Below are 21946 nucleotides of genomic sequence, written 5' to 3'. Positions count from 1 at the left end.
GCAAGCCCTTTACTGACTGAGCGCACCCCAGACCTTCCCCCTACTCCCACCCCCCGTTTTGTGTGTGTATGAAACTTGGCTGTCCTGGAACTCACTCTGCACAACAGTCTGGCCTTGAACTCAGAGAGGTGCTTGGTTCTGACTCACAATTGTTGGGATTAAACACATGTACCACCACTACCTGGCTTTCATCCCTAATCCCCACCTCAACCAGAGACAGGGTTTCTCTGTGTAGCCATGGCCCTCCTGGAACTCACTCTGTAGACCAGGCCGGCCTTCATATTTCATAGCTACAACGACAGAATAAGAGTTGACAGTAGATTAGAAGAATTTAGGGAAGCCAGGTGTTGGTGGTGCATGCCTTTAATCCCAGCACTTGGGAGGCAGAGGCAGGCGGATCTCTGTGAGTTCAAGGCCAGCCTGATCTACAGATCGAGTGCCAGGACAGGCTCCAAAGCTCCAAAGAAACCCTGTCTCGAAAAACCAAAAAAAAAAAAGGAAGAAGAAGTTAGGGCAAGTGTAAGAGTGCATTAACAGAGAAAGGAGAGGAGGGGGAAAATGGGGAAGAACACGTGTCGTGACGTGATCTACTCTGCAGAGGGAAATACCAGGAAAAGCCAGGGAGGCACCAAGAACAGCAGAACATAGCCAGGGTAAAAACAAGGGTCTACATAAATAGATGAGCTGAAGGGGTTACGTGCAAACATGCATGTGTACAAAAATAATATTAGAAGAGTTTGGCAGGTCTTTAAAAAGTTAAAGATAGAGTTATTATTTAAGCCAATATTCCACTACTGGCTAGATACTGATGAGATATTAAAATACATGTTTTTTGATGCATGCCTATAATCCTAGAAGTAAGAAAGATAAGGCAGAAGGATTCTTGAGTTAGGGGCCAGCCTTGGGCAGAGAATGAGAAACTGTTTCAAAACAGTATGTTCATGGAAAATTCTGTACATGTCTGTTCAGAGCATCACTACTTACAAGATATTCATAGAGGAAGGAGGTGGGGCTGGCTGGTGGTGCGTGGCTTTAATCCCAGCACTTGGGAAGGAGAGGCAGGAGGATCACTGTGAGTTGGAGGCCAGCCTGGTCTACAGAGTGAGTTCCAGGACAGCCAGGCATTACACAGAGAAACCCTGTCTTGAAAAACAAACAAACAAAAAAGGAAGAATGAGGTGGGAAAAACCTGAGTATCTTTCAGGTGTGGGTGGAGAAAGAAAAAGGTGTACACACAACAGTGTAATATTCCACCATTAGAAAGAATGACAGAATGATTCACACTACAGTATGGATGAACCTTGAAACATAAGAGTCAAGACACCAGTCATGACAGAGCACATAAGACTCCATATAATAAATGCCCACAGAGTGAAAATGTAGACAGAAAGCAGATTGGAGGTGAAAACCTAAGACTTGAGGGGAAGGAGGAGACTCTGAGATAGCAGCTAAAAGGGCACAGGCTTCTCCCTCTGGATTGCTGTTAATATACCCAATGCCACCAAATTGTACTTTGTTTTCCAGGTAGTGGGGGCTGAGTCCAGGGCTTTGCTCAGGCTAGGGAAGTTATCCACCACTGAATACATCCCTAGACTGAACTGGATACTTTCAATCACTGAAACTGCATGACACAAGGAATAATTTTAATAGAATTTTACTAAAAATAAAAACAAACAAAAAGGAAGGAGAAAAACATTGGAAGCTCAAGTCTGAAATTAAAATCAACCCTGTAGAGGGCCAGGCGTTGGTGGCGCACACCTTTAATCCCAGCACTCGGGAGGCAGAGGCAGGTGGATCTCTGTGAGTTTGAGACCAGCCTGGTCTACAAGAGCTAGTTCCAGGACAGCCTCCAAAGCCACAGAGAAACCCTGTCTCAAAAAACCAAAAAAAACAAAAACAAAACAAAACAAAAAAAACCCCAAAAACAAACAAACAAAAAATTAACCCTGCAGAAAGAAAAGTCAGTCAGAAAACCAATGAGACTAGTACCTTTTTGAGGTGTCTAAGAGACCAAGATGGGCCAATTAGTACGGGTATGAGAGACTAAACAGCAGGGAGCATATTTCAAATTGCATCACGTGTTTCAAATGTTCAGAAAAGTCACTCCTTTGTTGATAAAGAATCTAAACTACATTGTCTGCTAAAACTGGTGATTAAAATTTTCTGACTGGTGTGACAAGCATTCACGGAACCAGTTACCTGTTTTGCATGGTAAATTCCCATTGCACGAGAGGCACACCTAACCTGTAATTCTCTCCATGTGCCCTCAGGCACTTAGCTTGATGCCTTATCCACAGCAGGCCCCAATAAATATTTGATGAATGAAACTAACTACCACAGTCAGAACTTGAGGCTCTGTAATTGCAAAGCATAAAGCAGGACAAATTTTAGCCATTTAAAAATAAGAAGAATACCAAAAAATAAACAAATAAGTAGAATAGCATGGCGTATTCAAAACACTTTAGTCAATCTTCAGATGAGAATTTCAATTCAGTTAACAACAGAGATACAAAAAGCATAGTTTAGACGTTTAATGTGAAAGCAACGGCCCATCAGAAAGATAAGGATTATTTGATGAAACGGTTAGAAAATGTGATTTTATTCATACTATATCTGCTGTAAAACAAAGATTTCTTTTCTCTTTTTTTGAGTTAAATGAAATTTTACAACCTGTTTGCTTCTCAATTAACTTTTCATGACAAAAGTCTGACTTACTTTATTTTCCTGATAAGAGCCAAAGGCTGCCCAACTACATGATATAATTATGTTTTTAGCATTTACATTTAAAAGACCATGGCTTGGTGTTTACAAAAATAAGTTAATTAGGGTCTATGGGTATATGTCACAGCACAGTGCATGCTTAGAAAGGGCAAGGCTCTGGGTCCAATCACCAGTAACAAAACCAAAAACCAAAACCCCCAAACAGTAACAACAAAAAAGCCAACCAAAGAAAGATACCATCAGGACAAAAATGGAAATATATTTACCACATGATCATCAATCAGTAAGAGGTGTGAACACTATTTCATTTAATCAATTTCAAAGCATTATAATCCCAATATACAAATAAAACAATCCATAGTCTGAAATGATGCAGGGCTTGTCACTAACTACACAAAATATACATACAAAAAGGTGAATGGAAGAACACACTAAAAGAAGCTTGTCTTAAGCTTAATTGTTGGTGCAGAGTGTGTGGCAGGGGCCGGCTGCCGGGCAGCCGCTTTGGCTTGGCTGGCTTGGCTTGCTCGCACAGCCGTTTCTAGGCGCACTTTCAGTTCGGGAGCAGCCCCCATTACTGTCTTGAAAGCGTGTGGGTACAGAGGTCCAATGTGCATTAAGTTCTGGAGTGCAAACTCATGAAGATCTTTGGAGACAGAACTTGCTGAGGCAAAAGAATTTTCATCCAGCAGGTAGGAGATCAAAGTGGGCACTAAAAGAGCCAGTAACTGGACTCCTGTAACAAGAAGACAGCAAAGATCAGCCTGATTGGAGAGAATGCAGCTTGACATTGTTAATAGAAACAATATATCACATAAAAGATAATGTATGTTGCTTGTGCAATTACAGTTTAATAGCCAGTCAGGCCCCATCCATGTCCCTGAATGACTCTCTTTCAACAAATAAAGGCATAAAACGTTGGTACTACTAAAGTGCTATAATTTCCATTCTCAAATCAGGCCAATTTGTACTATTAGTAAGATGTGCCAATAATAAACATGTTTCTATTTATATTATAAATGTTTTACAACACAGCAAGACTTTTAAGAGATAGAATAAGCAATCAGATTTTTTTTAACTTAAAATTTAAGACTAAATGTTATACAAAAGGAAAGGGGATAGAGGTGGGGCTCGGTGGTAAGGGTGCTTGCCTAGCATGAAGTTTTGATTTCCATTCACAGGGGTAAAAGTGGTAAAAACCGATTGTAAATAAACTGGATTACATACACTAGAGGGGTACTAACAAATGAACAATGAATTAATGAATGAGTGATATTAATTTAATAGCAACATCTTTTAGATTCTTTTAAAAATTTTATATAGTCATATGATTCTAAGAAGGTAAACCTTTAGGCTTTGAATTATCATTTAACTTTTCTCACCTCTTTGCAAATGTGTTCTCTTTTAACAAAAAGGTTTCCCAGCAAATTGTAAAGATAGAGAATTTTGAAAAGCTATTGTGTGACAGGAGATATAACTCAGTGGCAGACCATGTGCTTAGCATTCAAGAAGCCATGGGTTCGATCTCAGCAGGGATAGAATGAAGTAGTGTCAAAATTGAGACATTCAGCCAGGTGGCACGTGCGTTTGTTTATCTCTATGAATTTGAGGGCAGCCTGGTCTACAAAGTGAGGAGTCCCAGGATAGTCAGGATTGGTTTTTTTTTTTTTTTTGGAAGAAACTGCTATAGAAAGTAGTAAATTAATGTATGGGTTACTTGGGTAGAAAGTATGATGTAATTTTATTATATTTATTTTACTAACTATAAGCTTTATAAATAGAACTTAACCTTACTCACTTTGTAATGTTAGCACTGACCTTACTGTTCTTTAGCATTTAAAGTCTGACTTGACTTGCTATTCCTTAACAGATGCCCAAATTTATACTTAAGCTTAACATGAAGACAGAGATGAGACCCCCCACTCCCACCCCCAGCCCCAGTCCTGTGCTTAGCATGGAGCCCAGGGCTTATACTTGCAGGTGAACCTTCAGTCATGGAGCTATTTATTCCTTGGCACAGGAAAGAGAGTCTTGGAAATTGGGAGCAACTTAATTTTCAGTTATAAGGTATTTGTTGAAAATTTTAGCTTTTCCACAACAATTAAAAATCACATTTAAGTATGTGTGTATTAAGTATACACAGCTTATACTTTGTATAAGGCATGCATTTCTGGTTAAATAAATGCTTGTTGCATTAATCATGAAGCAAAAAAAAAAAATTAAGTTATCAAATCCTGAGGTATCTTATGATACCCGGTACTTACACTTCCCTGGTTATAACATAAGGCTTATGTAATTCATATTTTATTTAAAAATTTTTATTAGCTGGGCATTGGTGGCGCACGCCTTTAATCCCAGCACTCGGGAGGCAGAGGCAGGCCGATCTCTGTGAGTTCAAAGCCAGCTTGGTTTCCAGAGCGAGTGCCAGGATAGGCTCCAAAGCTACACAGAGAAACCCTGTCTCGGAAAAAAACCAAAAAAAAAAAAAAAAAAAAAAAAAAATTATTAAATATCTGCTGTTCCTGGTTCTTAAAAACACACACCTAGAAAATTAAAAACAAAATCAGTGTGTTAAAATGTTCTTGGTAATTCCTTGTGATTTCTCACTCATAAAAAACAAATATAAATAAACCCAATACATTATGCTAGTAACATGAGCAGATACATTATATATTCAGACCATAATTACTTCTTGGGAAACTCACTGTTGCAAAGCCTGTGTTTAACACTAAGATTCATAAATAATACAGGTCTTCACTTTGGACTAGTGGTTTTTAATAAGAAAACACTTACTGTTCTGGTCTTCTCCAAGAGCAACCAATGTTTCAAGAACTTTGATTCCTTCCTGGACAGCCAGAAGTTCTGTACTGCTGGCTGGTCTGTTTCTTTCGACAGCCTTTAGCTTTTCAACCACGAGTGGAGCTAATGAGTGGATGTAAGGAGTTGAAAGGGCGCGATTGGCATGCTGAAAGACGGAGAGGAGAAGCTGATAGCATTTGGCTTGAACCTGTGTAAGAGAGAGACTGTCTCAATTAATGCACGTAGAAGATCTTATTTGCTAATCGGTCACATTGCACCTCAACATGAAAAGGGGAACAATGGAACTTAATGCCAATTAAATAAAACTGGAGATTAAAGAAATTCCTTATACTTGAGTTACTAAATTACCACCCTTACATAGCAAATATTTTTCTACTATATGGAAAGTTAGAAACTAGGTATTCTGATTTCTTCCTTTAATATATAATTGTCTCTCTGATTTTTTTAAAAGATTTTATTTATTTATTATGTACACAACATTCTGCTTCCATGTATATCTGCACACCAGCAGAGGGCACCAGATCTCATAACAGATGGTTGTGAGCCACCACGTGGTTGCTGGGAATTGAACTCAGAACCTCTGGAAGAGCAGTCAGTGCTCTTAACCTCTGAGCCATCTCTCCGGCCCCCGTTTCTCTGATTTTAATGCAATGTAGTCAGGGAGGTTAACAAAGGACAGACCTGAAATAAAGCTACAAAACTACACTGTTTAGATACATCAACCCCATTTGACTCTTTGGAAACAACAGTTTATATTAATATAGTAACATTTTTTTTTCCTTTTTTTATTTTAGGAAAGTTCTTACTGTATAGTTCCAGATAGCCTGGAACTCACTATGTAGACCAGGCTAGTTTCAAACTTGTAGCGATAGGCTTGCCTCTTCCCCCTAAATGTTAGAATTAAAAGCATATATCACCATGCCTACTACAGTACTGACATTTTTTAAGAGGGGAAAAAGTGGAGGGGGTTGCCCATCAATGTATGGGACAAACAGTGAAATACATTTCTTTCAGTGCTTTGTTGGAAAATGAACTACCGAATTTCTCTGAAGATAGAAAATCGTGGAGGACATTTTAAGAATACAGGTCTCTAAGCCTAAATCTGAAGACATACGGAAGCTCAGGGTGGAGGCCAGGAATAGTCTACACTGGTGATCTTTTCCTGGTGTGTGGCAAGCTTGAGAAGCATTAAAAGATGCAATAATTCAAATTTATTCTTTAACATTCTTGGTATCTCTGAAACAAATACTGAAAAACTAAAGCCATGTAAAGTCTCTACAATTATGGCCAGGGTTAATAAAATATTTCAGACACTGGAGAATTTCAGCATATGTCACGATTACTGCTTAAATACACAGTGCATTAACAGTTTTTCAATTTAAAAGCCATACTACAGGCTGACCAGATGGTTCTGCAGGTAAAAATGCTTGTGGTGCCACACAAAGTGCCCCCCCACATAAACACCACGCATTTGCATACAATAATAAATAAACAATGTTTAAAAAATAAAGCCATACTGCAAACATGTAAGTTTTTATGGCATTTGTCACATCGCAGTGAGTTAATCTGAAAAGCCCTGACAAGTAGACTGTTGAAGTGTAACTCACCCATGGGTCACATGAATTCAGAGCACTTTTAAATCTGTTCATGCAGCCATTCTGTAGGGACTGCACTCCTATTATTTCACTGCTGGCAGACCACAGGAAGAGCGCAATGGCTGTGAGTGTGCTCACTTCATCAGGCGCAGGCATGGAATCATCTACAGAATAAAAGGTAAGCAGGAAGATTGGGAAATTACAGACATCAACAACATTCTGCCAGTGTTTACCACAGAGTGTGCCTCAACCTAAAAAATACACATCACAAACTCTCACTGTGGAACTAAGGTAGGAAAAATGCTTCAGGCATACTTTTCAATTGCTATGTTAAAGCCTGACAGGAAGCAGACAATTAAGGTAGTCTCAATGAGTCTCTCTGCAGACCATTTGGTTATGATAAGAAGAAATGCAGCATTATAATATGGAATTATGGCAGGCATCATCTTGACACAGTTATCAAAGTTGAGATTTGGTGTGGTGGTGCACACCTGCAATCCCAGCACATGGGAGGCTATGGCAGGATTAGTGACACAAATTTGAGGGCAGCCTGGGCTACAGAGTGACATCAACCCAGTGTGGGCTACAAAACACAGCTTTGTTGCAAAGATCAAAAACCATGAGATTCTACTTTGTTTGTTTGTTTTCTTGAGACAATGTTTCTCTAGATAGACTTGACTGGCTGTCCTAGAACTCAATGTATGGACCAGGCTGGCCTTGAATTCACAGAGATGCACTTGCCTCTGCCTCCTGAGTGCTGGGATTAAAGATGTATGCCACCACACCTGGTCAAGAGATTCTTAACGTAGAACAAAGCAGTATCATACACTGTCTTACATGATTATCTGAGAAAGATTTATGTTACTTAAGTGATTTCCTGCCCAAAAGGTATAAACTGAATGTACCCTAAACTGAGGGGGAAATTAGATAATTATAAATTAAGGAATATTTTACAGAATAGATGTCTTGTCATCTTTAACAACATGAACATGTGTGGTGGTGCCTATCATTAATCCTAGCAGACTCAAGGGTGGAGGAATGGAGTTGGAGGCAAAGACAGGAGAATCCCTGAGTTTGAGAGCAGCCTAGTCTACAGAGCAAGTTCTAAGACAGCCATGACTACACAGAGAAAGCCTACCTTGAAAAACAACAAAACAAACAAAAAACCATGAACAGCATAAAAGATAAAGGCCATGTTAATGCCTCAGATTAAAAGAGGCTAAAGCAACATGACAATAATGCAAAGAAAATTTCATTATTAGGACAACCACTGAGATTTGAAAATGAATAACAATAGCACTGCACTAATGTTAAATTCCTAAATTTAGCAATTCTTTTGTGGGTATTTAAAGAATGACCTTGTTCTTAAGATATTTATGCAGTATTTAGGAGTAAAACATCACAAAGATATCAACATATTCTTAAATGGCTCAGCAAAGCTAATTAAGATGAGTAACAACAATGCTATGTAAATTTTACAGAGGGTCAAATAGCATGTGAGTAGATATTCAGGACAAGGACATACTGGAGTTCACACTTCTATTCTTGAAAATCTTATTAAAGTTCGAAATGTATTTCAAAACGAAAGGTTCTAGAAATGAAAAACAAGGTATTGCAGCAATTTTAAAGAGAGTCATTGCTCCCTTGAGAATTTCCTTGTGTGTACATAAATAGATACACACAATTTTAAAGTACAAGACTTCAATTTTTTAAAATAAGAAACATGATTTCCAAGCTGGATATGACTTTTCTTATGTTGAGCAGGGTCCTTCTTCCCTTGCTATATGAGCACTATACAAATATCCCCATGGCCTTTTCCCTATCTCTTCACTACTGACTTATGCCTGGAACTCTTTATGTAGCTCCAGCTGGACCTGAATCCACAGTGACTGTATCTTCACCTTCCATGGGCTGGGGTTACACACATAAGCCTCAATGCCTGGCTATGGAAATGTTTTAAAAGAATGTGGCGCCAGGCATTGGTGGTGCAAGTCTTTAATCCCAGCACTCGGGAGGCAGAGGCAGGCGGATCTCTGTGAGTTCGAGGCCAGCCTGGTCTCCAGAGCGAGTGCCAGGATAGGCACCAAAGCTACACAGAGAAACCCTGTCTCGAAAAAAAAAAAAAAATAATGTGGCAAGTCTTTCCTTATTATTTTGTTTTTAGAGTTTTCATATTTTCTTTAAAAAAAGAAATGAAGCTTAAGAGGGAAAAGTTAAGCACAGAAGAGAGGTGGGAAAAAACTATGAGTAAGTATTTTTAAATAAAAACAAACATAAAAATGCTTGTTTTGTTGAATTATGCCCCCACCTGCAAAGCCACATTGGATATTAATTCAGCAACATCTCATGAAATTAAGTATTAAAATATGTATTTCCAGTTCTATATATGTATCATAAAGATACACTAAGAATCTTTAAGGAACTTTATAACAACCATGCTTATAACTGGGGAAAATGAGATATCATAAAAAAATCATAAAAAATATCCATTGACAGGAGAATAAGCATCTGGCAAACACATGGGATGAAAATTATGTCAGTTAAGAGAGTGAACAGGCAGTTATAAAAAAACATTGAATGAAGAAATAAAATGAGATTTTACTCATATAAATTTACTTACTCAAATTAGAAATATAAACAAATTACATATATTATTCATAGTTACTTATCTCACTTGATATAACACATGTATATACACAGATAACTACATTTATTAACTGATACATACTATATAAGAAATTACTTGCTTCTATACACAGACATTATAAGATAAAATATCTCAATATCAGGATTGTAGTTATATTTGGGGCTATGTTGGAATAGTCATAATCATTTTGTCTCCTATTTTATTACTTTTTCTTTGAAGACAGGGTCTATGGTTCTGGCTGGCCTGGAACTCACTGTGAGACTTGGCTGGCCTTGAACTCACAGAGACCCACCTGCCCTGCCTCTGCATGGTAGAAGGTGTGCACTACCATGTCTGGCTCCTGTTTTGTTTTTTGTTTTTGTTTTTTTTGAAAAACATAGCCAGACGTGTTGGTCTATTTTTGTAATCAAATGGAATCAAGAGGCTGAAACAGGATGACCATGAGTTTGAAGTTAGCCTGAGCTATGTGACAAGACCCTGCTTCAAACAATAACAACAACAACAAGGAGGAGGAGGGGGGTGAGGGGGAGAGAGAGAGACAGAGAGAGAGAGAGAGAGAGAGAGAGAGAGAGAGAGAGAGAGAGAGAGAGAGAGAGAGAGAGAGAGAGAGAGAGAGAATTCCAAAGGGAAAGGGGGGAGGGGACAAAAAAAAAGGAAAAAAAAACCTTGCAGTAAACATATGTCAATTCTGGGTATATACTGTCTCCTTTTTTAACCCACCAACATGCATATAAGAACTAAGAAGCTTCTTAGAGCCCACAATGCAGGAAGAAGCATTTCTATTTCAAACCTGAAGGGGAGATAAAACACCCATCTTGGTTTGACGCAGTGTTATATAGCAGTCCCCTGACAAGGGTCTTCCAGCAATATTCTATCAAGGAACAGACATCCAGAAAGTAAAACTTGGAGACTTCTGACAGGCTACCTGGCTGTGAATACTCCAGGATGCAGGCCAGCGTGCTCCGGATTAGAGATGTCCACTGTTTCTGAGTTTCCTTGGTTTTGGCCATCGAAAGTGTCACGATGCTTTTTATCCCCTGCAGAGCTGCACTGACGGGAGGAGGAACCTGATTGTCTGCAGACTTTATTGCTGTATCTTTCAATATTCTTGCAATTAAGAACAGAATTGTGGGCAGGATTGTCATACAGCCTGAAATAAAAACAAATCAGGTCATTTTGTAACTCCTTCAGTTCCCACATGATAGCTATTTCCAACAACACACACACACGCACACACACACACACACACACACACACACACACACACACACACACACACACACACACACACACACACACAACACACACACCACACACACACACCAACATACACACACACACACACACACACACACACACACACACACACACACACACACCCCTACCTCACATACACACAATTATTTTTAAACAGTTGATTGTGTTCTCTCCCTTAAGGTCTCATCATTTTGCACAGGCTGGTCCCTCACTCCTGGACTCAAGTAATCCTCCTGCCTCAGCATCACCATGCCTGACTTGACTTTTTTCCTTGATTTTATTTAAAATTTACTGTATTACTATCATTATTCATCAGTTTGAAAAATAATATAAGAAAGTGCTGTATTGTTTTAAACGGAAGTAGTATTTTCTTTTTTGTTCCAACTGAATCTTGTTGCTATCACTTCCAATGTAACCTATATAATCCTGCCCTTCATAATAGGAATGATAATAGAGGACAGAAAAACTGAAACACTAACCATATAATTTGAGTAGCCTGGTGAGTCTTAAAGTAACTCTAATATAACTTGAGTCAGGAAAAAAAGTACTGGGCAGGCAAATGTGGAATAAAGCATACTAGAATCTGTAGCCAAAACTGCTCTCCAGAGCAGCACCTATGGAACAACCATGATGGAGAAGTCATTGTTTTCACACTCATCAGGTAGGAGCCAAAAAGGTTTGCTTGGGATGAAATGTACCACATACCCTCTGGTACTACTTTTACTTTAAAACTGAGAGAAAGTCTATTATATAAAATAGTTTTCAGCATCTACAGATAACTATTATCTTTATTAACCATAATTCTTTTCAGTGCTCTTTAGGGCTGACTGTCACTCTTCAGACATACTTTTTCAGTGACACTCACAAATGGTACTAGATTATAAACCAGGAGCAGTCATTCTTCCCATATCTATCTGTTGATTTCATGTCTTCCTCCAGTCTTCAAGTTTTGATTTGTTTGTTATGCGGTGTTGGGGATCAAAACCAAGGCAAGGGAGGACCCTGCATATGCTGGCCAGCTCTCCAGCACCCAGCTACAGCCTGCTTCTCTCTCTGATGGTCGGACAGCAAGGCTACCTTAGGTTGCTAGTTTTAGAAACTTTAGCCTTTCCAAGGTTTTTACAGGCAAAGTAACTCTTTAAAAAGCTTCTCATTTAGCACCAAGATTAAGAAAGATAAGAAAACATTAAGATGCAAAGAAAGCTCATCTTTGCCTATGCACTTCCAAATACTGATCAGTACCGTACCAGCTGGTGAGCAAAGGGACGGCAAATCAGACAGAATGGCCACCGTGGCTGCCACCAAACGAGCACTTTCTTCTGACAGGCGAGTTTTCGTGGTACCGTGACTTGGAGAGTCCGACATCTTAGTAGACAGGTGTGGCATATGACGCACTAAGATGAACATCAAGAGCTCCATGGTTGAAAACACAAGAGACTTTCCAGGAATGAGGCCACCGCTGTCACCTCCTTCTCCTAATGTAGGACAGGACTCTTTTTCCATATCCTCTTCATCTTAGGAAAGATATAATTTGATGAAATTTCCAGAAAAAAATACATAAAATAAGTATATTTAAATTATTTCTAAAGGATTTATAAGTAAATGTATAAATGGTGCTATAGGCCCTTCTTGGTGCAATGTCCTGGACAGATGAACCCTCCTTAAAGCCACAGGCAATCCATTTCACCTGGAAAATCATGACTAGGTTTTTTATTATGTTTGTATTTCATAATAGAAATAACAAATATGCTAGGTTGAACCATATAAAATTGACACCTTTGAATGGAGGAAGTCCAGAATTAGCAATTTCTTTTTTAGTTTTAATTTTTTTGAGGCAAGCCCCTAGGTCACACTGACCTTCAATTTGCTACAGAGAAAGAACATGGAACGTATTGATCTTGTTTCTTTTACCTGCCCAATGCTGGGATCACAGGCATGCCCCATCATGCCTGGTTTATAAAACTTCTTGGTCCTATTGTTACAAAACTAGGAGTACAGGGCTGAAGAGATGGCTCAATGGTTAGGAACACTGGTTGCTATTCTAGAGGACCTGGGTTCAATTCCCAGCACCCATGTGGCAGCTCACAACCATCTGTAACGCCAGTTCTAGGGATCCAATGCCCTTCTGTCCTCTGTGGGCTCCACACATGCATGTAGTTTGAAGACATACATGCAGGCACGACATCCCCATATATGAACAAACCACAGAAGCCTCGGGGAAGAAAGGTTGGCTCCAAGTTAGTGCAGCTTCTGGCACTTACTTATGGTGTTTCTCTTTTCCTGTAAATGATCCTGAGCAGCCCCGACAATCTGCTGCACAACCCCAGTGACCAGCAGCTGGATGGAGGGTGGGTTCCAGGTCAGCAGCAGGCGGTGCAGGACACTTAGCAGCTCAACACCAATCAGCTATTATAAATTAACACAAATACATTTAAGTAATTTCCATTTCAAAGGACTGATGTATATAATAAAAATCTGAGAAAACAGACATGCAAAATTACTTTTTCTGCAAAATTACTTTTATAACTAATATTTAATATATAGGACTATTTAACAATAAAGAATAATAATAAAATCCAGAGGTAACACATTATCTTTTAAGATTTCCAAGCAACAAATAGCTAGTATTTAAATATTTAAACATCTGATATCCAGATATTATTATTCTCTACTGGAATAAAAGACCTGAGCCATTGGTATTGCTAGTCATTTAGGTCATCTTCCGACCTAAGCTGATTAACTGGTGTCTTCACTCACCTCAGAACTATTACACACTTGGATCTTAAACCTCTACAGTTTTCCACATCTAACTGATACAACGAGCATGCCTCAAATTAAAACACAGGAAAAAACTTAATTCAGCCAAACTCTTCTTCCTTCTTCTAAGATACAGAATGTCTGCATTCAGGGTGCTGCCTAGTTCTTAAAATACTTGCTCAGCATGCATGAGGCTTTGAACCCAATCCTAGAAGTACAAAGAAATTAAAAAAAAAAAAAATCCAAGGCTATTCCATTTTTTCTCCTATGTCTTTCTCTTACTGTAGTAGACTTCTAGGAATTGGTAAAAGACCAATCAGGCCACCCTCCTCAGTGTAACTGAATGTTCTAGACTTTCTTACTTAAGGCCTCCTCTGTCCTCATCTATCATCTGCCTGCCTGCCTGCCTGCCTGCCTGTCTGTCTGTCTATCATCTATCTGTCTGTCTGTCTGTCTAGCATCTATTGTCTATCATGTATTTATGCAAATGTTTTCTCACTGAGTTACATCCTTTGCCTCTCATGACCTTTCCAAACAAAATTAATCATTCTTTTACTTAAACATTTTAATCATTTCCATTTACTTCCAGGACAGAATTCAAATTCCTTTGCATGTCATAAAGAAATCTTCATAATTTGGCCTTTACAGCATTGCCCAGTCCCATCTTATGACCGCTACCTGTTTTATATGAGCCATAGTAAATGGCTATAGTACCCTTGGACTTGTTGTCATGTTATCTCCTGAAGTTTTCCAGTTTTTGTAAGTATGTTGTTCTTTCTCAGAGGCAAATGCAATCTCTGGCAATTCTGATTCAATTACTCTCTCTCTCTCTCTGAGAAGTTGTTTTTTTTTACCTTTTGCATCACACCAATGGTGCCCCCACCTCCTTCCTTATCACCCCCATAGGAATAAAGTTAAGAAGGCATGGTGTCTAGCTGTAGCATAGCTCTGTGGTATAGTCATCCTACAATCAGTAGAGACAAAACCCTTTTCACTGGCATTAGTTAGACAATCTTGTTATCAATACACAATGTTTACTTCCAATGTGACAAATTTACTCCAGAGTAGATATGATTACTAAAAAGCACACAATTATTCATTATAGAAATACACTGTACCTGATCTTCTGCAATGTGGATTCGTGCATAAGGAGACCCCAGTAAGGTGTGTAAGGCCTGCAGGCATGCTGTAACATGTTCAATGGGCTCCTCAGGTCGAGGAGAACAAAGAAACTGTATACTCACACCTGGAATGCACAGAGTAAAAACATGGGTTTTTAACACAAAACACTTGTGTTGCTTTGATATTATATTGTTCTCTATTTTTCCCAGATCACTATATATTTATTAGTACCAGAGAGTTAAAAATGTTTTCTATGCTAAGCAGACAAACACAACAAAGGGTGGTAGTCCTCAATTAGTTTAATATTCAAATTAGCCATGTGCAGCCTATCACTAGGTTGATTATGAAGACACATTTCAATTTCTAAAATTAAATAAATATAGTACATTAAGAACAAATTTATAAGTATTCCTACTTTTATTAGAGTTGCCCAACAATTTTGTATATGTGCATTTTTTAAAATATTTAATTCTGTGTATCTGTGTGTGGGTTTATTCACGTGAGTGCACATGCCTGCAGGCCACAGAATGAGGTCAGATCCAATGAAGCTGGAGTTACAGCAGTTGGGAGGCCACTTGATGTGGGTGCTGGGGATGAGCTCAGGTCCCCTGGAAGAGCAATAAGTGCTCTTAACCACTAAGCCATCTCTCCAGGTTCCATGCAAGGTTTTTTAAATGTCAAGCTACATGCAAGACTTGTTAAAACAAGAACTCAATGTGTACAAGGCTAAAGCTTTGGAAGTTTTTCATATTTTCAGTTGTGAGATCTATGAACAAATTCCATAATTCCACCTTACTTGTTGTCTTCCTTTTCCAGAAAATATGAGATCACAAAAGTTCCTTCAGAATACGTAAATACTTAGATATTAAAAGAACACTTATAAATTAAAAATGATCTAAAAGCAGACTATAAACATTTTTTCTTCATTGGATAATCTATTAAATGCCAACATAAAGAAAATATATTGAATAAAAAAACTCAGGTTTTTTTTTTTTCTTCGAAATTCAATATTCTGTGTGTGAACACCATGGCTAAACTTTTAGAGTAGTTTTAAATAATTTTTAGATTAAAATTCAGTTAACTTAAAAGTGGAGCTGAAAAAGTCCTTTTATTATTGTTTCCCTGAATTGTACTACGCAAACTTTTCCATAGCACTACAATGAGAGCTACAGCTGCTCTGAGGTGACAGCCCTGACACATACCATGGGGACACCTACCTAGGATCAGGTGCATTCTGCCTTTGTTGACTTCTGGCAAGGGTTTAGCACTAGCCATTGCTCCTGGTACCTGGTTTAAACCAACAGCCAGGGAGCGTTTTTGTGTGCCAGACACCGCTGCTGCTTCTGTGGACTCTGGACACGTAAATCCTGTGCTGTTTAACCAAAGTGCCACTGCATGGAGAATGGGGGCCCAGGAGTTCCGGTAGTGAAGTCTTGCTGTATCGATGGTCTCGGGAGTATAAAATGCTCCACCTGTGAAACAATCAAATCAAGTAAAGACATTGTTTTCAAAAGTGTGCACTGGCAACAAGATCCTCCCCAAGCAAAGGCCTCCTCCCCAGCTAAGCCAGAAGGGCCCGTCCCTCCTGATGCCAACCTTCAGCCTTTCTCTCTGCCACCAAGGACACCATCCATCCTTGTATTGTTCTTCCTTGGAGGGACAAGCCGGACTTCTCCCTGCACTGTCTTCACCATAGCAGCCCTCTCCGCCTGTGTTCCACTCTCCTCTTCCTCCCCACCTCCCATTCCTGCAGCCAACACTGAGCTTCTGCTTTCCCCTGGCTATCATAGTGCCTAATGGGAGAATAAAAGGGGGCTCAATCCTTGTCATTAAAATAATCTGGGAGGAAGAATGAGGTTTTTGAGGAGGAATTAATCAACATTTCCTAATCAAAAACAGTTCATAAAGATTTCTGGATTGATCTCAATAGGGGAACTGATTAAATACAAACACGAAAAAGCCTTAGGAACACAGCTCATGGTTCAACTAGGATTTACAAGAAAACACCATCACAGGGCAGCACAGTGGTATACTTCATCATGGTGATGTCACTAACTGCTTAGCTGGTCCCACAGCTATACAGCTACCACTGCAATAGCACTAAAGTTTTCGCTTCAGCTAACCATGCTCCCTGGTCATAGCCTGAATTCACAAAATTGGTGTGAAGGACATGCCCTAAATGAAACAATGCCAAGTACTAGCCTCTGCCAAGCCCATCTTGCTTAATATTAGTTTGAACTCCATAAAAGCAAACTACGGCACAGGATACTTACCGTCTGGGGGAAGCTGACTAGAGAATTCAGCAGGTAAAGTCAAAAGTGCGTAGTCTTTCAGGGCTGCCAGCCACAGGCGGCTGAGCGTCGGCAGCTCAGGCTGCACCAGGGTTATTAAGCTATCTGGAGGTAGTTCATCTATGGTGCCATAGTCATCATCATCATCATCGGGAGTTCTCATCGCTCTCTTTGGCTTTGACTCTGCTTCTTTTTTAATATTCATAGCAACCACATAGACCTAATAAGACATTCATGAGTTGAAAGTAAGGTATCAGATAAAATTAAGTATTTTAAATTGTTGTAATTATGCAGTTAAATGGTCAAGGAGAATTGGGTGTGGATATTAGAAAGTGTACAACTTTATGAATTCTCTACCTCCCGCTGCAGAAGTGTTTTTAATTAATCTGATTTCTGACTGTTCCTCTTGTACCATATTCCTTAAGTAGTCTTCTCTGGATTATTCTGGCATCCTTGTTCTGCTTTACAAAGCCTCCTTTTTCCCAGCCCAGAGTATGACTTCCTGTCTACTGCCTTTCCCAGGCTGACTAGACATAATGGAACAGACTTCAGAGACAGACTGAGAGGAGGGAGGTGGCCAGAGAAAGGGTACCCATAAATATCCCCTAACCCGCCTCCTAACCCGCCTCCTACACAGGCCTTAAGTGACACTTAGCAATCTCACATTATCACAGACAGCCATCTAAGAATATAATGGATTTATCACATGTGGTATCTATGCCCTTTGTAGTTTATGGACTTTTTAAAAAGACATGTAATACCAACTCTCTGAAAGCACACTCAGGGTACTTTCTTGCTGAGTTTATTTTTGTACTTATGTTTAGGCTCTGGAGAACTGATAACACAGGGCTGAAAAATGGGGAAAGGGAATAAAACAGGCAAGAGAAACAGCTGCACTACACCAAAGTCTTGCAAAGCTTCCCGTTCTTTGGCACTGTTCCTGGGGGCCTACCTCGGAAGCTCATGGTGATAGACAGGGCTTACCTTACACTCATTCATACTGTGGGGAGACGGCTAGAGCACAGACTTAACAAAATTCTAGAGTAGACAGACTGTAGCTTGGATTATAAACACCACATTCATGTTTCCCAGAGGGGGTTTGGTTTGGGTTCTTTGGAGGGGCTTTGTTTTGTGTTTGAGACAGGGTTTCTCTGTGGCTTTGGAGGCTGTCCTGGCACTCACTCTGTAGACCAGGCTGGCCTCAAACTCACAGAGATCTGCCGGCCTCTGCCTCCTATGTATTGGCATGTACCACAGACGCACTTTTCCTAATCATTTTAAGATTGCCCTCTACCTCAATTTTGATATCATACTGACATTCTAAGAAAGTGCCCAAAAAACAATATAAATGACTCAAGTCCCACTTGAGTCACCTCAAGTCCCTCACCAGTTGTCACCTCCAGTCCAACACCAGCTGTCACCTCAATTCCAACACCAGCTTCACCTCAAGTCCCTCACCAGCAGTCACCTCAAGTCCCTCACCAGCAGTCACCTCAATTCCAACACCAGCAGTCACCTCAAGTCCCTCACCAGCAGTGACCTCAATTCCAACACCAGCAGTGACCTCAGGTCTAACACCAGCTGTCACCTCCAGTCCATCACCAGCGGTCACCTCAAGTCCATCATCAGCTGTCACCTTAAGTCCATCATCAGCTGTCACCTCAATTCCAACACCAGCTGTCACCTCAAGTTCATCACCAGCAGTGATGGACTTAAGGATTCCAAGTATCCCCCTGAGGGCCATAAGATGGTCCATTTGGTTGTTGCCAGGACTCTGCCATATACTGGCTCCGGCCCATCTTGAGGCCTTGCAAATGCCTCTAGCACTTTCCATTAAAGAAACTAGAAACAAGGATCACTCATAGGTTTTTTTTTTTTTTTTTTTGAGACTGGATCTTCCTTCTGGTTGGCCTAATACTATGTACACCAAAGATGACCTAGAATTCATGGTTATCCTGCTACTTCCTACTCCCACAGGCTGGGATACATCCTTTTAGAACTTACTTATTTTATTATTGAATTGAAACTAGGCTTCCTATGTGTATCCTAGGATGCCCTCCTCTTGAGTTTAAGAGCCTCCTAGAACCCCGGGATGAGTAGGATCATCTAACTTGACTTCAAACCTGAGACTTCAGCAACTCTAGCCTGTGCCTCCCTGCCAGCTGTATATAATTCTGCCCCAGCTGCACCTACCTGATCTTATGGTCGAAGGAGTTCCCACAGAATTTAGAGCATTCCATGTACAAAGATATAAGACTGTCTTCTTTGGTGTTAAACTGAGACTTTCTGGTATGTCTGTGTGATGGTTTGATCAGGAATAGCCTCCATTGGCTCATATTTGACTGTTTGGTCATTAGAGAGGCACTAGTAGGAGGTGCGGCCTTTTCAGAGTAGGTGTGGGCTTGTTGCACAAACTGCTTTACAAGAGTTGCCATAGGGGGAGGGTCTAGGCTCTGCCCCAAATGACAGATTTTGATGGGAGGGAGAAGGAAATTAGATCATTTCTAATTTAAATCAAATGTACAAAATCATTTCTATTTAAATAAAATGTATAAAATTGTTTCCAATTTAAATAAAATTTATGGAGAAAAAAATACACTATAAACATAACCAGCAATTTGTTTGAATACTTAGTTGGCACCCTGCTTTTATTATTGTGCTAGACAACAAAGATGAAAATACCTACTTTTTCTTTCTATGAACTCAGAAATACAACGGTAAGGGAATGATAAAATGCTGAAAAGAATTTTTTAAAGAATTTTCAGTTTGTTTTTAGGCTGAGTGTACGCCAGTAATCTTGGAAGGCTGATGTTAAATCTGGGTCTGAGGCCAGTTTGGGTCATACAGAAAGACACTGTCTTAAACAGCATACAGCAGTAAAATGTAAAGAAAGAATGAAAAGACAAAAATGAAAAGTCCCAAACTTTGTACATGTAGCACCTGCCCTACCATATCCCACCTTGTGTCTGGCACCAATTGAGCACAAGTGGCTTCTGAAGTGAATGACAGACCTGAGGGAGCACCAATGAGGAAGCACAATGAGGGAGCACCATAAGGGCAGATCATAACCACAGAATACAGCAAAGGCAGGGCAGAGTATTCCAGGGCAAGCATTCACTCTCAGGTCAAGGACAGAGTGACTGTAGGTGGGAGGAACAGCAAGGACAAGAACAGGAAAGCAGAAAACTGTGTGTGTGCAGCTCTTGCCTGAACACAGGAGACAAGGTAGAAATACCTGGAGCTTTTACTTGGTAGGCAATGAGCAAGGAGAATCACTGCAGCGATTTTTACGTCAGATATACACATTTTCCCACAGCTTTCGCTTTAATAAATGCATTCTAAGAGGTCCGGGAAGTAAAAACCACATGTGGCATCAGCACACTTATAATCCCAGTACCCAGAAGTCTGAAGCCGGGAAATCACACAAGCTTAAAGCCAGCCTGGTCTACATAATGAACGAGTTCCAGGCTATCCAGCATACATAGTGAGATGCTACCTCAAAACACAACACAACAAATAATTAGAACGTAAGAGTCTAAAATGCCTCATAGTCCCAATTCCCTCTTTCTTTCTTTCTTCCTTCCTTCCTTTTTTTTTTTTTTTTTTGAGACAGGGTCCCAATTCCCAATTTCATGTTCTGTCTTAAGCTGTAATAGATCTTTCTACTTAATTTTATCAGTCAATATGCAGTTTTCTCAGTCTTCATAACCACATCCTAATGGCTGCACAGCACAGACCATAATGTGTTCACTAATTTCCCTACAACTGAACAGATCTCATGTTTTCTTCTGATGGTTTAGCTTAGGCAATCACACACCATAAAGACATACCAAAGGACATTGACTGCTTAGTGTTACAAATAACGCTGTAAGTAAACATATCCATGAACTTGTTTCTTGTCTTTTCAGAGAAAAGGATCATAGAAGGAATTCCAGGGTCAGTGATGACAAATATTCTTCTGGCTCTCAAGAGGAGTGTGGAGTGCTTTGTCGTGGTGGTTGTACACTCATACAAGCACAAGCTATGAGATGGAGGAAGATATGGAAGTTCTGAAGGTGGCTAGCGATCTGAATAATTGCTATTCAAGGCTTTAGTGGAAGTAATCTCAATGAGTGAATAACTAAGGAAGGGAAGATGGTGTGAGGTCCGGGGGTGGGGGTGGGGGTGGGGGAGCATGGAGCTCTGAAGTCTCTTCACACAGATGCTGGCTGGTGCCTATTCTTCCTTCCGAGTTTCCATTCAAATGCCACTCTCTCCAAGAATCCAGTGTAAGTGCCCTGCGCTGTTTCAGAATTCTGTATTTCCATAGTAGCACTCCTCACTTTCTGTTTCATCTCCTTCTTTTGAAAGTCTGGCTTGCAAAGTAAATACAGTACATCTGTCTTGTTCTTTACTGTCCTGCCCCAGAGCTGACATTCCATAATACATTATTCGATAAGTCACAGTGGAGAAATATAATTTTGAAACTAATCATAGCATATAATGTTCATTATAGATAAAACAGCAGGTGTTGCACACAGTCCTTTATGCTGAAATCTAATTTACACTGTAATCCTATGAAAGCCATTTCCTAACTTTAATGTCAAACAACAAACAGAGCTAGAGCGGTGGCTCTGTGATTAAGAATATTTGCTATTGTGCAAAGCAACAGGTGTGCACACGGTATGTATACATGCATGCAAACAAAACACTGATGCACATAAAATTAAAAACAAAATAAATAAATCTTAATGTGA

At 39.8% G+C, this 21946-nt stretch overlaps 1 protein-coding gene across 3 annotated transcripts in view; it reads right to left on the bottom strand.

Moving 5' to 3' along the window:
- Positions 1-2445: 2445 nt before the first annotated feature.
- Heatr5b (HEAT repeat containing 5B) overlaps positions 2446-21946 on the bottom strand; it is a 76482-nt gene continuing 56981 nt past the window's right edge. For all 3 annotated transcript variants that reach the window (XM_027426054.2, XM_027426055.2, XM_035448262.1), the window contains exons 28-36: positions 17193-17430; positions 16137-16391; positions 14916-15043; positions 13302-13446; positions 12288-12554; positions 10709-10933; positions 7149-7300; positions 5515-5728; positions 2446-3457 (exon numbers count right to left, since the gene is read on the bottom strand). In XM_027426054.2, the coding sequence (XP_027281855.1) occupies positions 3153-3457; positions 5515-5728; positions 7149-7300; positions 10709-10933; positions 12288-12554; positions 13302-13446; positions 14916-15043; positions 16137-16391; positions 17193-17430 (1929 nt within the window). In that variant the 3' untranslated portion in view covers positions 2446-3152. The remainder of the gene's footprint in view (positions 3458-5514; positions 5729-7148; positions 7301-10708; positions 10934-12287; positions 12555-13301; positions 13447-14915; positions 15044-16136; positions 16392-17192; positions 17431-21946) is intronic.

Source organism: Cricetulus griseus, chromosome 7 (genome assembly GCF_003668045.3).
Source record: "Cricetulus griseus strain 17A/GY chromosome 7, alternate assembly CriGri-PICRH-1.0, whole genome shotgun sequence".
In the NCBI taxonomy this organism is placed as follows: Eukaryota; Metazoa; Chordata; class Mammalia; order Rodentia; family Cricetidae; genus Cricetulus; species Cricetulus griseus.
Note: the sequence above shows the minus strand (reverse complement) of the source record. Positions and strands in the feature narration are given on the sequence as shown.